The sequence below is a fragment of the Gasterosteus aculeatus genome, chromosome 15, assembly GCF_964276395.1.
Source record: "Gasterosteus aculeatus chromosome 15, fGasAcu3.hap1.1, whole genome shotgun sequence".
NCBI classification, from domain to species: domain Eukaryota; kingdom Metazoa; phylum Chordata; class Actinopteri; order Perciformes; family Gasterosteidae; genus Gasterosteus; species Gasterosteus aculeatus.
Genome location: NC_135703.1, coordinates 1,178,519 through 1,194,186, shown reverse-complemented (window position 1 = coordinate 1,194,186; position 15,668 = coordinate 1,178,519). Strand labels below are relative to the sequence as shown.

The window sequence follows — 15,668 nt, the reverse complement described above, 5'->3', positions numbered from 1 at the left end:
GTTCCCCCCCAGGAACGCCGGGCTTATCAGACCGGAGCACAATGGGAGAGGCTAAAAATAACAGCTGCACCAGCAGAGTCTGAAGGGACGGTTTGTCCTGCGACAGACAGACAGACACACGGCCAACATGCAGCGCGGAGACATCATCCAGCACCCCCTGAAGACGCGGGGCTCGGCCTCGTGGGGGGAAAGAGCGTCGGTGAGGTCATCGCATGCACGTTTGGTCGAACCAAACACCTCCGAGGACGACGCGCGTTAACGCAGCGCCCAGAATGTTGTTCCGCGTGTTGCAGACGAGCGTATTCCTCATAACACGCGTTGCTGAGCACAACATGTTGTTGTTGCGTTTGGGGGACGAGCTGGTTGCGTCCCTGTAAAGTACATGTTATTATCAGTGCAGATTGTAAGCAAAGGGTGATTTTCTATTTTTGACTCATGTGAGCGCGGCTTTAAGAAGCTGTTCAGGTTGTAAGAACCTCAGAGGGAAATGTTGACTTTGGGCAATAAAAGGCAGAATGTTGCTTTTTCATCCTGCTTATTCAGTTACGTCTTCTTTCCTTTCGCCGACGACGCAGACTATTTATTGTACCTGCTCAGCTGTAATAACCACGACCAGAGGCTACGCAGGGAAATGTATTACATCCAAAATATTACATCTGGGATCCGGGGGAAGAAGACAGAAATAAATGCACACAGCCAAAACGGGGTAGAAATGGTGGTGGCGTTCTTCGATCGAAGCAGCGCCGCTAGAACATCACCTGTATTGAAGAAGGCTTGAAACTAGATTGAGACGATAAGCTCGTGTTTACAATGTTTAGAGAGAGAAGTAAGTAAACCTCTATGGGACCAGAGGAGTCGCCCCCTGCTGGTCACTACAGAGAATGCAGCTTTAACTCGTGACCCATGTGACCCCCGCGTGGCCGAGCACATGAGGGAATAGAAGAATCACGCGACAACAATCCGCAGCTCGCTGCATGCGTCTACACCTGCATGCATGAGTGTGTGCATGACAAAAGGGGGAGGGGAGAGGAGGGGGGAGAGGAGGGGGGGGGAAACACCCGCTCAGCGGCGCTGAGGACGAGTCCCGGGGGCAGGAAGCTGACACGGTACATCAGTCCCGGCACCGAGGACGCCGACGCATCACCCATGTTCCCTGACAGCGCCCCCGCCTCCCCGAACACAACCCGACAGACGAGACGCCCCCCCCCTCCCCGCCCCCCCGTCACGGGGGAAACCAGGCGAGACGCGCTGCTCTCTCATCCAGCTCTGGAGTCGCAGCGAGCTCAGACGTTCGGAGGCTTTTGTTTGCTGCTCGCCTGGACATCGGCGTCCTGACACACGAACAGGGGAGACACTCACCTTTGGTGGCCTCGTCTTCGATGGGCTGCTTGAAGAGGGTGATGTCCTTGAAGGTGCAGAGGAACAGAACCACCTTGTCGTTCTCGTTCCTGATGGGAGCCACTTGCATGTAGAACCACACTGGACTTCCTGCCGAGACACCCGGAGAAGGTCCGTCCTTTAGATGCATTGGATATTTATCTAGATACAACAGAGACGCCTCCTGCCACGATCTTCCTCGTCTCCTTTGTGCTTCGCTTCGACCAACGATGGTGTCCCGCGTCCTCTGTATGGAGCCGGGACACGGCGTCGGCCGACCGTAAAGCTCCTCTAGAGGACTCGCTGTTCCTTTCCTGTGACTTCATTAACTCCTCGCACACTTTCAAGCGAGCCCAACATCTGTGGGACAGCAGCGTCGTTCGGGCCTCCAGCCTCCTCGGAGACGGGACATTTAGGACAAACTGCGTCCACAACGCTAACGATTCCCCACACGCCTTTTGTCAGTAACTATAACTCCCCACATAAGCTCATCCATCGAGAACAAGAAGGTGGTTTCTTTGACTGATCCAGCTTTGTGGTGCAGACTCACGGTTCTTTCGGTACAGAAGGATCTCGAAGCAGTCGGACTCGTAGCCGTCGAACGTCTGTCGGACTTTGTCGATGCTCTTCTTGTCCGTCAGCTCTCCGTACATGAAGCTGTTCACACACACACACACACACACACACACACACACACACACACACACGTGTTTATCAGCGTGACCATCTGAAATACGCTTCATCTGGCGGATGGATGTGTTCTGCTCTCAGAGTGCAGGGGGGGGGGGGTCGGGGGGTCAGATGGATAAACCTCAGTGCCCCTCTTCCCACTTAGAGCTCCGAGCCTTTTTAAGCCAGCAGCTATAGTCGAGCCCGCCCCCCCCCCCCCCCCCTACGGATCTGAGAGGCGCCGGAGGAGACGACTCGTCCTTTGGAGTCAAGTTTAAAAAACGTCCCGACTGACAGGCGAGCCAGACGCCGTCCTGGAGGCACAGCCCCCCCCCTCTCCCCCCCCCCTCCCTCCTTTACACCCCCGCTTTAGTTTCTTCTGGTGCAGTTTGGCTGCCAGCGGGACGTCAGGCGGTCGGCGCCGTTAGCGCTCTCTGCTTTTTATCAGAGAGGACGGAGGCAGCGACGCACAAAAAAGCTTCACTTTAAGTTAAATAATAGACGGAAGTGAGTCCGTGTTGGGGGGGTTTCTGCAGGAAGTGACCCGGCTGCTCTGGGGGGTTCGTTCGTTATTACCTGAGCAACATTTAAACCGTTAAGGAAAGAGCATGAAGCAAAGGGTCACATGAGCCGGGCGAGTCACCAACGCAGCGCTCACCTGAGCCCGTCTCACCTGCACGTGCTGCTCTTCTGCATGACCTCGGCCCGGTGGAAGCCAGACAGCTTGCAGAAGCCGTCATTGCTGTAGACTACAGGCCACTCCACGATCTGCGCGTTCCCCAGGAGGAAGCTGGTTTCTGAGGGACAGAGAGCGAGCGTCTTCAGCGGCGAGCGGCTGCAGGAAGGAGGAGGAGGTCCCGCCGAGGCGGATAAAACGCCTCCTGAGGTAAAAGTGGGTTTATGTGAACACGACGATGACACCTGTGCAATAATTCATCAATATTACTGACTTATCAAAGAAAATCTCTACCTGCAGAGTGTCAGCCGCGTCCGTCACGACCTGCTACAAGCCCGCCTTCTTATACATGAAGCCCCGCCCCCTCTTAATTACATCACGTGTCGTTTAGCTGACGCTTTTGTCAAAGCGACTTACAATAAGTGCATCCAGCCATAAGAATACAGACACAGAAGAGCAAGAAAGTGTGATTTCATGTAAATAATCCAAGTCGTGATCTTAATTAACATGATATCTGAATTTGAACTCATCTTTCTGGGAGATGTTTATAACGTTGTGGAGTAAAACATTTGACAGCACAAAGGACGCTACTTGTTCTAGTAATTCGACCACTGAAAGCGCTTTAACTCTCCTGCTCGTTTGAAAGCTCCTCAAACGTCCACACGTTGTTCCAGCGACTGAAGTCTTAGTTGTCGTCCTTCAAATCACCAACAAAATCTCCAGAAAAAAAGATGTGAAAACCTGGAAACAGGCGGGAGCGGTTTGAGAGCTGCTTCCTTTGCATTAAAGTTCATGTCTGTTTCTTGAAGTAAAGCCGGCGGCTTGTTTGAAAGGTCAGAGAACGATTGGCTGCTTTAGAGGAAGACGATGCACGATACGAAGGAGGTAAACGCAGAGTGTGATTAATAAGACCTGCGGGAAACGCCTGTCAGCAGCGGGCAGCTCACCATTCAACCTCAACTCCTCTTTTCCAACAGCGCAGTTGGTCGGCGATGAGAAGATGGAACGCATCAGCTGCTCAGAGGCCCAAAGGAACCGTCACAGCGTTTCCCCCGAAGGACGGAGCGCGTTTACCGAGAAACAGCGTTCAGACAACGCGGGCGCATGAATCACACCACGTCTCTCTGCAGCTTCCAATTCGAGTCAATAAAACAATACATGGTTCTGTGGGAGTCAAACTCACCACATGAAGAACACACAAGAAGGAAGTTTGACCGTATTTCAGAACAAGTTTATTCTAAGAGGAAGATTTTCTCGTTTTCACCTGACTACTGTATGGATTTATTTTTAGAGTCTTCTGTGCCGCAGGATCACTTTGCTCACACCGAGCGAAGTCTTCATTCCTCTAAACTCTCCTGATGCATCTTCATAGTGGAGAATAAACCTTTTGCTCATGCAGATGATGTTTCGACACGCTGTGAATACTGCATGCGACCAGTTGATGGACTGAAAACAAAAGCGCATTTTTAGACTGCCGGAAAATCAGAAAAGTATTGATGGCAGATAAACGGAGACACCTCCCGTGGAGACATAATCAATACCGGTTTAAGTGTTTCCTATATTTAGAATACTTTTGAAGTAGTTCTCTAACTGGAGAACGACGGTTTTGTCGATGGAGTCTGGTGGGTTCAAAGCGATACCAGCAGATCTGAGATCAGATAAATCCATCTCTATATTCCAAATGGAGCCTGAACTGATATTGGTGCTTTTAGGAGCCTGAGGTACTATTAACAGTATTACATCGCTGTGCTACTCCTGAGCAGTACTTCTACATCCAACATGACTTCATGTTAGACCATAAAGGATCTCCACCACGGTCACATGACTTCATGTTAGACTATAGAGGATCTCCACCACGGTCACATGACGTCATGTTAGACTATAGAGGATCTCCACCACGGTCACATGACTTCATGTTAGACTATAGAGGATCTCCACCACGGTCACATGACGTCATGTTAGACTATAAAGGATCTCCACCACGGTCACATGACTTCACGTTAGACTATAAAGGATCTCCACCACGGTCACATGACTTCATGTTAGACTATAAAGGATCTCCACCACGGTCACATGACTTCATGTTAGACTATAAAGGATCTCCACCACGGTCACATGACTTCATGTTAGACTATAGAGGATCTCCACCACGGTCACATGACTTCATGTTAGACTATAAAGGATCTCCACCACGGTCACATGACTTCATGTTAGACTATAAAGGATCTCCACCACGGTCACATGACTTCATGTTAGACTATAGAGGATCTCCACCACGGTCACATGACGTCATGTTAGACTATAAAGGATCTCCACCACGGTCACATGACTTCACGTTAGACTATAAAGGATCTCCACCACGGTCACATGACTTCACGTTAGACTATAAAGGATCTCCATCAAGGTCACATGACTTCATGTTAGACTATAAAGGATCTCCACCACGGTCACATGACTTCACGTTAGACTATAAAGGATCTCCACCACGGTCACATGACTTCATGTTAGACTATAAAGGATCTCCACCACGGTCACATGACTTCATGTTAGACTATAAAGGATCTCCACCACGGTCACATGACTTCATGTTAGACTATAAAGGATCTCCACCACGGTCACATGACTTCATGTTAGACTATAAAGGATCTCCACCACGGTCACATGACTTCACGTTAGACTATAAAGGATCTCCATCACGGTCACATGACTTCATGTTAGACTATAAAGGATCTCCACCACGGTCACATGACTTCATGTTAGACTATAAAGGATCTCCACCACGGTCACATGACTTCACGTTAGACTATAAAGGATCTCCACCACGGTCACATGACTTCATGTTAGACTATAAAGGATCTCCACCACGGTCACATGACTTCATGTTAGACTATAAAGGATCTCCACCACGGTCACATGACTTCACGTTAGACTATAAAGGATCTCTACCACGGTCACATGACTTCTACTATTCTCCAAATGGAAAGGCTTCTGTTCTCATGTGAAACCACCTGACAGGCTCCTCACGTCACTTATCAAGTAATAACAAGACAAATATGGCCAATAGCTCTTCAATTAGCGCCCGAGAGATCAGCCTCTCCTGTCCACAAACAGAAACACCACCTCCTCCTCCTCCTCCACCTCCTCCGATGCTCCGCTGAGTTTCCTGTGCAGTAAAGGAATCAATCCAATCAGGGAACGCGCGTCTGTGCCAAATCCAGCGCGCTTTACGACGCAGAAGAGACAGAACCGTGATAAAGCACATTGAGATGATGAAGACCGGAGCAGGTGCAGATCCCCGCCGGCAGCAGCGTGACGGAGCACATCGGCTGTTAACAACAATGCAGCTTACGGGGTTTCATTTCAAACATTCAGTAAAGCTGTTTTAGTCTTTGAAGAACACGTTCACACGTTCTTCTTTTGGAGTTGGAGCATTAAACAAACAAAAGGATTTTCCTCTGGAACAATGTTGGAAACTCGCTTCTCTCAGTGGAAACATTCCTTTCCGCCAGAAACTCCATCACTAAACATCAGCAGGATTCCTCGGGATTGTTATGATAAGACACTGGGGAACATGTGACCCCCCCCCCACCCCCCCCCAAAACAAAGCCTCGCTCCAACTCACCACTTGATCTCCGCACGATGTTCTCCAGAAAAGTGTTCTGCGGTGCCACGAGCCCCCTCTTTCCCCCGGGCATCCTGCTGCGGGCGGGCGGAGCTGGTGTCGGTCCGGGCGGGTGGCGCTGGCTCTGCTGCGGGGGGGTCGGTTCTGGCTCTCAGTCGGACCGGTGGAGAAGCTCATTGTAACCGCGCGCTCTGGCTGCTCGGGGCGCACTGGAGCCGCGGCGGCGGCGGCGCCGCATCCCGCTGCCCGACCGGAGCGCCAGGGCGCATGCGCGCTCGGTCCTGACGCGCAGCTTTTATTTGTTCTATTAACGCTCAATCTGAAGCGTTTAACGAAGCCGGTTGATTAGTAAGATGAAATGTTACATCATTTGTAATAAGCTGAAGATTTCGTAAAATCATATTCTCCCCAATTCATGACTTGTGTCCGAGTCATGCTGGCTTTTCCTTTTTTTATGATATTACTTTTTTTACAAAATCATTGTCTTAACTTTCTTTTCAAAATTCATTGCTATGACTTTTTTTTATGTGTTTTTTTATGTGAGACTTTTCTTCTGAAATGAATGTCATAATTTTTTATTATTATTTCTTTAAATGCTGACTTTATTTAGATAAATCTCCACGGGGGTGATGACTATAATCATTCTAATTACTCCGCAGCACTAACCCTCAATTACAGCCAATCAGCAGGCCGGCGGCCATTGTTTTCTGTATCTGTGACGCAGCAAGAGACTCAAATGCAAATCACCACGTTGAATAAAAGGGAAACTCTAACGAGCTCAGCGACGAGAGGAGCTCCGGATCCTGGGGAGTAGAGGCAGCACGGTGGCCCAATCGAGCAAACGTCACAGCGGTTCTCTGCTCAGGGCGTTAATTTCAATATATTAATGCTGTAAACTGTAAAATCAATTAAGAGCTTTAATCAGGTATCCAAGTGCATTCAGAGCACGTGACAATGCAAAACACAACGTGTGTTCCCAGATCCCAGCTGGTGGGCATTGGGTTGTCCTAGAACCCTATAGACCACGAAGATCCTCCCAGCTGGTGGGCATTGGGTTGTCCTAGAACCCTATAGACCACGAAGATCCTCCCAGCTGGTGGGCATTGGGTTGTCTTAGAACCCTATAGACCACGAAGATCCTCCCAGCTGGTGGGCATTGGGTTGTCTTAGAACCCTATAGACCACGAAGATCCTCCCAGCTGGTGGGCATTGGGTTGTCTTAGAACCCTATAGACCACGAAGATCCTCCCAGCTGGTGGGCATTGGGTTGTCCTAGAACCCTATAGACCAACGAAGATCCTCCCAGCTGGTGGGCATTGGGTTGTCCTAGAACCCTATAGACCACGAAGATCTTCCAGCTGGTGGGCATTGGGTTGTCCTAGAACCCTATAGACCACGAAGATCTTCCCAGCTGGTGGGCATTGGGTTCTCCTAGAACCGTATAGACCACGAAGATCCTCCCAGCTGGTGGGCATTGGGTTCTCCTAGAACCGTATAGACCACGAAGATCTTCCCAGCTGGTGGGCATTGGGTTGTCCTAGAACCCTATAGACCACGAAGATCTTCCCAGCTGGTGGGCTTTGGGTTGTCCTAGAACCCTATAGACCACGAAGATCTTCCCAGCTGGTGGGCTTTGGGTTGTCCTAGAACCCTATAGACCACGAAGAGCCTCCCAGCTGGTGGGCTTTGGGTTGTCCTAGAACCCTATAGACCACGAAGAGCCTCCCAGCTGGTGGGCTTTGGGTTGTCCTAGAACCCTATAGACCACGAAGATCTTCCCAGCTGGTGGGCATTGGGTTGTCGTAGAACCCTAAAGACCATGAAGATCTTCCCAGCTGGTGTCTCCTGGTGGGCGTCCAACAAGGCCTCTCTTCTCTTGTGGAGGCCACGTGTTTTATAGTTTCCTTACGATCGACCGGGTGGAAGCTTCCGGCGGAGTGAAACCCTCCTGTGATCACTTTGTCTCGCTGGCATTGCCAATTACAGCCGTGATGCTCCTTTCACACTTTGCGGCGGCCTCTGAATCCCTTTTTTCCTCAATAATTGTCATTTCGGTCTTCAGTCACGCTCTCTCCCGCCACACATACAATTTATCACGCAAAAAAAGAAATTGGTCCAAGCCGCGTTGGTTCTTCTTCAACCCCCCGTCGGCCGCAGCGTTCGCATTTGTTGAATATTCATTGTCCCCAGAGGAGGAATAATGAAGATTGTCGTGAACTCAACCTCACTTAAAAAAACGCCTCAGACAGACGGGTCCACAGTCTCTTCACATACAAATGATATTTAGTGCATATTCACAGTTGCCAGCGGATGAATTTTGTATTTAAAATCTAATTTCAAAGTCGTATACAAATTTAACCCAAAAGGTTTATTGACTGGTCTGCTTGTGACTCGCTGGAGGATGAATCCTGGTTATTCTGAGAGAGTTTCTCCAGTGACACCACGAGGATTTGTTCTCACGTCGAAATGTTAATGACAAGATATCAACCTTTTTTCCCCAAAGTCATATCCCCCAGAGGTTAAAGGTCGTCTTCATTGACCCCCGAGGAGCAACTTGTGAGGCGATGAATGAATAAACACAAACATCAGCAGAGGATGAATCATGGGGGACATTTTGAAGTTATAAAGAGCATTAAATCATCAAAATAAGAGGAAAACATGACATTCATCCCCAGCAGACAGTAACAATTAAACAAAACCAAATCACCGTGGCAACGCAGGTGCATCCGTGCACCAGCGAGCCGCTGGGATTACGGGTCAAAGGTTTTGTGTTGAGAAAAATGGGACTATTTCAGGACGTTGAAATCGGGGCTCTTTTTTTCCACCATCCGTCTGTTTTGGCATCACGGTGCATTAAGCCGAGTTAAATATTTAACTGTGAAGTGGATGTTTAGAGTCCTCCGTGGATTCCCAGCCGCCTCGTTTCCTTCCTCATAAACAAGCCGAGCTCCTTCTGCGTTTACTGGGTTAATGAACACGAGCAACACAAATAAATAAATGGTCCCAATTAAACATTGAAGAGGATGCAAAGATGCAGACGAGGCTTTATTTTACTAGAGAGCAACAACGTTGATTGGGGGTTGATTCCTACTAGAAGAGAGGAGGAAACAAGGGGAGATGTAAGAAAAGGAGTGAGGAAAGGAAGGGAAGCAGGATAGGAGAGGGAATGAGCATTAGAGGAACGAGGGGAAAGTAAATAGATAGAAATCAAGGGGAGCAGGATAGGAGGGAAGGAGGTGAGAAAAGGGAACACAGGAAGATGAGGAAATAAGAGATATAGGAAGCAAGGAGACAAAAGTAGAGAATGAGGAGAGGATGAAAGAGAAAATGAAAAGAGAAGTAAATGAGGAAGAAAGGAAAAGATGAAACAAAGAAAAAGGAAAGGAAGGAAGAAAGGGAACCTCAGCAATGCGGAGGAGAAAATAGAAACGAGCCAATGAAGAAGAGAGGAGACAAGGAGATCATAATAGAGAAAGTGAGAAGGAAACAAGGAGACAAGGAAGAAGAAAGTGGTTGTGTGTAATAATCCCCTCAGACCAGATTAATGAGAGATTGAAGTAAATTAATGTAACTCAACTCTTAAGGAGGAGGAGACAAAAAGACAGAGAGGAAACGAGGAGGGAATAAAGAAAGTTGGATGGGAAGGAAACCTCAGAGGAAACAAGGGGAGGAATATCAAGGAGAAGGAATACAAAGGAAAAGAGAGGAAATGAGGAAACAAGGCAGCAAGGAAAGGACATGATTGAAAAGAAAAGAGGAGACAAACATTAAAAGAAAGATAAACGAGAAGGAAACAAGGAATGCAAAAGAAGGAAACAAGAGGAGGATTATCAGAGAGAAGGAAGAGACAGAAGGAGACGGAGGAAAGAAACAAAGAAGGAGTGGGGAGGAGGGGGGGTGACGACTAAAAACAAACAAATGACGTAACAAGTGACACACAGCTCGGTAACAGAGAGCGGCTTTGATAAGTTAATAAGTTATCACCTCAAAGTACAAATCCTGGTCTCCAATTAGACGCGTGTTCCCACAGCGGTCATCTCATTCCCTCATTAGTGAATCACGTGCTCAGTTGTCCCCTAGAATGAATAATTCAGTCTCCCCCTGCAGGGCGACAGCTGCTACTACAGCAGAGGTCCTTTCATACTCCGAGCCCCAAAATCATGTCAGAATGAATACAATGAGACATAAACAAACACTGAAGGAGATACATATTACAAGTACGAGCTGTTTATGTCTTTTGCAGCTGTTGTCTTCTAAAGTATTGTTTCATTATTGTAGGTGTTTGCTCACTTTGTAGATTTTATAAAGTGTACACAAAGAAAAGAGACACACAGACAGAGAGGGGGCTTGGTGGGTGGAGGCGCCATCTTAATGGAGAGCTAATTAATCAGGGTGGAGTTTTAATCAGCATCAAGTTCCCTCCTTTTTTCAATTAATCCGGAACCAAGAAACACTTAAGAGACGCGTCTTCTCAAAGGTGATCTTAATTGGATAAACGTCCAGTAGCTCCACCAGGGCTCCTCCACCAGCCCCACCAGGCTACACCTTTTCTAACACTTGAAATACTCTCAGATCAGATTCTTCGACCCATAAAGTTTGATTAGCAAACGGACAGGCGGAGGCCTCTGCTGCCCCCTGGTGGCGGACTTTAAAACGAGCCGCTGCTACTTTTATTATTTAAGTTGGTTTTAAAACGTTTAATGTCGGCGTGCACTTTGTTTTATTAAAGAGCAGGAACTCAAATATTTGACATTGACAGAATTGGGTATTGTGAAATAGTTGTTTATGGATTTTATGAGAAGAATCTCTTGTTTAACTGTGACGTTTGTTCGTAGGGTCAAATGTTTTTCTCAAGCCAGAGTAATAGAGAGGACGCAGAATTAAGGGGTTTGTTTTTTGTTCAACAGGACATTTAAATAAATGAAAAACGTATGACCGTATCAAGCTGTGTTCTTTGTATTGAACCGGAGAAGTGTCCCCTCCTGCTGGCCGTAGTCCTGATCGATATCCCTGTGGTCCTGGGGGACGGAGGCGCACGTTAGTGACGTCAGTCTGCCGTCGCTATTTAAATGATCTCCTTCCCTCTCGTGAGTTTGGTCCAGTGGTTCCTCTGCTAAGGAGCTAATTGAAGGCGTCGAAGAGCTTTCCTTCGCATTAGAGGAGTCAAACGGCTCTTATTATGACGTCACCGACACTACTTCCGGCTCATTGCACTCACAGAAATGGATTCTAATAAAAAAAACAACTTTGATTTGAAGTCTTCAGCAAGTGTGGGGAGACACATTGACAATACAAATAGAGAAGAACACCGGATTATTCATTCAGTTTCTCTGACTTTAACAGTTAAACTGTTTCTGTAGTTTCTCTACAGATGTGTGTATATACACATATACACACACACACATGTAAATAAAGCAATTCAGCGTCCGGGCTTTATCACAAAACAGGTTTAATTTAATATCTCTTTATTTTTTAAAATAATTAAACATTTGTATTTCTCCAAGCATTTTTTCCTCCTGCTTTTTTTCTCTTCAGTTTTAACTCATATTATATTCGGGCCGTTCTAAAGCACACGTTAATTCTGTGAGGGAGGGGGGCCCTTTATTTTATTCACCGTCACAAAGTGTTGCTGCTCTGTACCCCCCCCCCCCCCCCCCCGCCCCGACCCCCTGCCTCCCAGACCCCCCTTTACAATGAAAAAAATATATATCCAATGGTTTAAAAGAAACTTTATGAAAATATCCAAAAAATGCGATAAAAACCAAGTGAAGAGGGAGGCGTGAGAGAAAAGAACATAAGGAAGGGGGGGGGGGGGCACTATCTTAATTACCAGGAAGTATTGATCCATAATACCTCGTTATATACTGGATACTCCTCTCCACAGATTCCTAAGCAAAGAACAAAGGCTAAATTACTACAAGATACAAGATTATCAGTGTACTGCATTCAATAACAATGTACAGGGTTGTTGTAATACTGTGAAGTCAACGCAGCACCACCCTCCTCCTCAGGTGGGCAGAGGGGGATAGGAGGGGGGGGGGGGGGGGCAGAGAGGTGATGTACGGGGCGCTCGCTTTTTCGCAAGGTTTTTTTTTTTCTCAATTGGCGTTTATCTAAAAAGAATTGTGTGCGCGTTTTATTTTGAAAGTCGCCGTTACGTCCGGAGGGTACCTGTGCCAGACTGATACCCGAGAAACAGGTGTGGCAGGTGAGGGAGTGAGGGGCGGGGTTAAAGAATAAGACGCAGGGGGGAAAAGTTCATCTATTGTTTCAGGGGAGGAGTAAAGAATGGAGTGCGTTTACATGTGGATTCACACGTTTAATGCTGCCGTTTATATGAAGGTTAAAACAAACAAACGAGAGGAAACATTGATGACAGTAATTAGTTTCATTATTTTATATTTTTCATCTGCTCCACCTTTTAGTTAACACAATCATAGTGACGTATTTATTGTCGTTCCACTTCCGGCGCAGACGCCAGATGGCGCCAAAGTAAAAGAAAAAAACTTATTTCAAGGCCCGTTTTATTTTATCCGTCTATTTACATTCTAAAAATACCTTTAGTAGTTTGTATCATCAGTGACAACATACATGTTCTTCTGCTTTGGGGATTTTCATTTCCTTCATTGAGTTTTTTTTTTTTGAATTGTGAAACACAAGAGCTTTTATTTTGAAACAGCCACCGGAAATACTGTGTGACTGCTCAAGATGAGAAGAGTTTTAATCTGTAGTAGTAAAAATATTGATAGCAATTCATTTTAATTACATTTAATTGATTAAATTTAACCCTAACCCAGTAATTTTAAATAATAACTTTCTGTATTTATGCAAAGACAACATTATTTATGTAGTTTGGGGGACAAAAATTGGAGAAAAAAAAACATTTACACAAGTAACTCTCCCTTGAACACGCATGTAAACGCACTCAGAAGAGATGGGGTGTGTGTGTGTGTGGCGGGGGACAGTGGGGAACCTAAAGGGAGGGGGGGTCACATTATCAGTATACATCCAACCCGGGGGACATAAATGACAGACGCACCTTTAGAGAGGAAAGAGGGCAGAAAGACAGAGGCAGCGAGATGAGCAGTGAAATAAAAACGACACACGGGACTTTACTGAAGAAGAAGAGTTCAAATCCGTCCCGCTTCTCTTCTTTTGTCTTCCAGGAGTTCGTCTCACGTTCTTCAAGTTGTTTTTGTTTTGTTTAAACTCCCCCTCACACACAAGTCATTTTCTCATTTTCTACTTTTTTACTTCGTTTTTTTATTATTATTGTTTTTGTTTATCCGTTTGCAATAATATCAGTTTTCGGGGCGCGGGGGGAAGGAGGGGGGGGGGGAGAAAAAATAATTATTATTATTTACAGTGCTGTTGAAATAATGAAAACAGACGTGATGAATCTACTGTAAAGTAAGTCGCACAAACACAGGAGGGAAAAAAAGAAACCAGAAAAAGAAAACATGAGAAAAAACAATTAAGAAACCAGCAGGCGCTCCGTGTCCATTGGGGGGGGGGGTTCTGTATCGGGGGTTTCTCGGAGCTCTGGGCAGACATGGCTGATGTGGAGGGGAGGCGAGGATGGAGGGGCAGGGGGAGTCACAGGGCGGGGGGGGGGGGGGGGGAGCGCGGCGCGGTCTTCGTTAAGTGGGGATGATGCCGTCATTCCTAAGGCCCCGCTTCAGCTCCAAGTCCTCCAGCTTCTTCCACAGGTCCTCCCGCTCCTTCTCCTTCTTCTTCTCACTGGAACACAAACATCACTAATCTGAACCTGTGTGAAGCTGCTACATTAATGAAGTCATTATTATTAGTATTATTTCTCTTAACTCCACAACAAACAAACATATTTTAACTCCTGCCTTTGGTTTTTATTATATTTGAAATGTTCATTTTTAATTATGTCTTTATATTTGCGTTAAATGTACTTAAAAAATGAACCGCATGATTTCAAAAGTTTAAACTTCCACGTTTGTTTGATCGAGCCAAACAAGCCAAGAGGCTTGAGACTTGTTCTGAATGTGAGGTCAGAGGTCAGGGGATCATGACGTCTCGGGCGCTCCTCACCGCTGGCGGTCCGACTTGTAAGTGGCTGTGAGCTCGTCGAATAAGGTACTGTTCATCTCCATGAAGGCCTTCAGTACGTTGTAGACCAGCGCCACGATGGCCCTGCAAGGGGAGAGGGGGGGGGGGGGGGGTCAGAGGTCACCAGCGATGACGCACACATCCAAGTTCACAGCGTCTGTGAAAGTCATCATCGCTCGTGTTGGGGGAGGGAAGGGAAGCAGCAGCGGCTTTGATGAACTCACGGGTTCCAGTGCTCTTTGGAGATCCGGTAGAGGCTGGAGAACATGATGGGCAGGATGACGCTGGAGTTCTCCTCGATCAGGCTCATGATGTACTCGTTGTTCCAGTAGTACAGAGCTCGCTCCGCCACCTGCGGGACACCGAGCACACGCACGCGTAAGCCCCCCCCGCCCAAACATAACATCGTCCCCAGTGTCCCGCCGTGGTGCCCGGTCACCCACCTGGAAGTGTGGGCTGGAGACGCATCTGGAGATCTGCTTGAAGAGCGGCTCCTGGATCTTGACGAACTGTGTGGGCTCGATGACGTCCAGGATCTCCTCGAGCTCCCCTAGAAACATCACCTGGGGGAGGTGGGGGGGGAAGAGTACGTTTACCACACACGCACATTATTGTACCTGCACACAAATAAACACAACAAGCCCCACCTCTTTTTGACTGCAGGTTTTTGGCCAGAACTTCAGTAAGCCTCTGATGACCTGAGGAGAGAGAGAGATGCAGCTTTTCCTCCCTGTGGTTCTGTTGCTGTGTGGAGACTTTGAATCAGGGATACTTACTGGTTCTGTTAATGTTGGGTCTTTCTCTAGGAACTGTACAATGCAATACGCCAACTGCAGGGAGAGGAACACGCGTTAGCCCATTAGCTTAGCTTAGCTTAGCCCAAACCATCCATTCGGTGTAAGAATTCCAAACATGGCCGACCTTGAGCTTGTGGTGCCGATAACATTTAGTTTATTACTCTATAAATGCCGACGTGAGCAGAAGGGAGACTCTTACTGGAGCGCTTAGACGCGCAAAGTGCACGTCATGTGGTTTCTGGCGGAGAACATTTCTCAAACAACCCTAAAAATAAACGTCTGGATGCGGATCGCGTTAGTTTTTAAAATTCCAAATAAAAAATAATGTGAACGTGAATTCATGTTTTCTTCATTTCTTCTCCTTGGTGAGTTCTGACTAAACCAGAAGCTGTAATTCTAGATCTGAATGTGTACACACACACACACACACGCGTACACACACACACAC

The 15,668-nt window shown here is 47.2% G+C and overlaps 2 protein-coding genes across 9 annotated transcripts in view; both read right to left on the bottom strand.

Moving 5' to 3' along the window:
- kcnh5b (potassium voltage-gated channel, subfamily H (eag-related), member 5b) overlaps positions 1-6,574 on the bottom strand; it is a 49,464-nt gene extending 42,890 nt beyond the window's left edge. Inside the window, exons 1-4 of one of the 2 annotated variants that reach the window (XM_078089195.1) lie at positions 6,345-6,574; positions 2,720-2,843; positions 1,928-2,034; positions 1,360-1,488 (exon numbers count right to left, since the gene is read on the bottom strand). In XM_078089195.1, the coding sequence (XP_077945321.1) occupies positions 1,360-1,488; positions 1,928-2,034; positions 2,720-2,843; positions 6,345-6,417 (433 nt within the window). In that variant the 5' untranslated portion in view covers positions 6,418-6,574. The remainder of the gene's footprint in view (positions 1-1,359; positions 1,489-1,927; positions 2,035-2,719; positions 2,844-6,344) is intronic. The other variant, XM_078089194.1, reaches the window with a different exon arrangement.
- A 7,008-nt stretch (positions 6,575-13,582) lies between these two features.
- Positions 13,583-15,668, bottom strand: part of ppp2r5eb (protein phosphatase 2, regulatory subunit B', epsilon isoform b) — a 20,794-nt gene continuing 18,708 nt past the window's right edge. For all 7 annotated transcript variants that reach the window (XM_040199481.2, XM_040199483.2, XM_040199482.2 and 4 more), the window contains 6 exons: positions 15,200-15,253; positions 15,071-15,121; positions 14,867-14,986; positions 14,648-14,775; positions 14,406-14,507; positions 13,583-14,084 (listed from right to left, as the gene is read on the bottom strand). In XM_040199481.2, the coding sequence (XP_040055415.1) occupies positions 13,985-14,084; positions 14,406-14,507; positions 14,648-14,775; positions 14,867-14,986; positions 15,071-15,121; positions 15,200-15,253 (555 nt within the window). In that variant the 3' untranslated portion in view covers positions 13,583-13,984. The remainder of the gene's footprint in view (positions 14,085-14,405; positions 14,508-14,647; positions 14,776-14,866; positions 14,987-15,070; positions 15,122-15,199; positions 15,254-15,668) is intronic.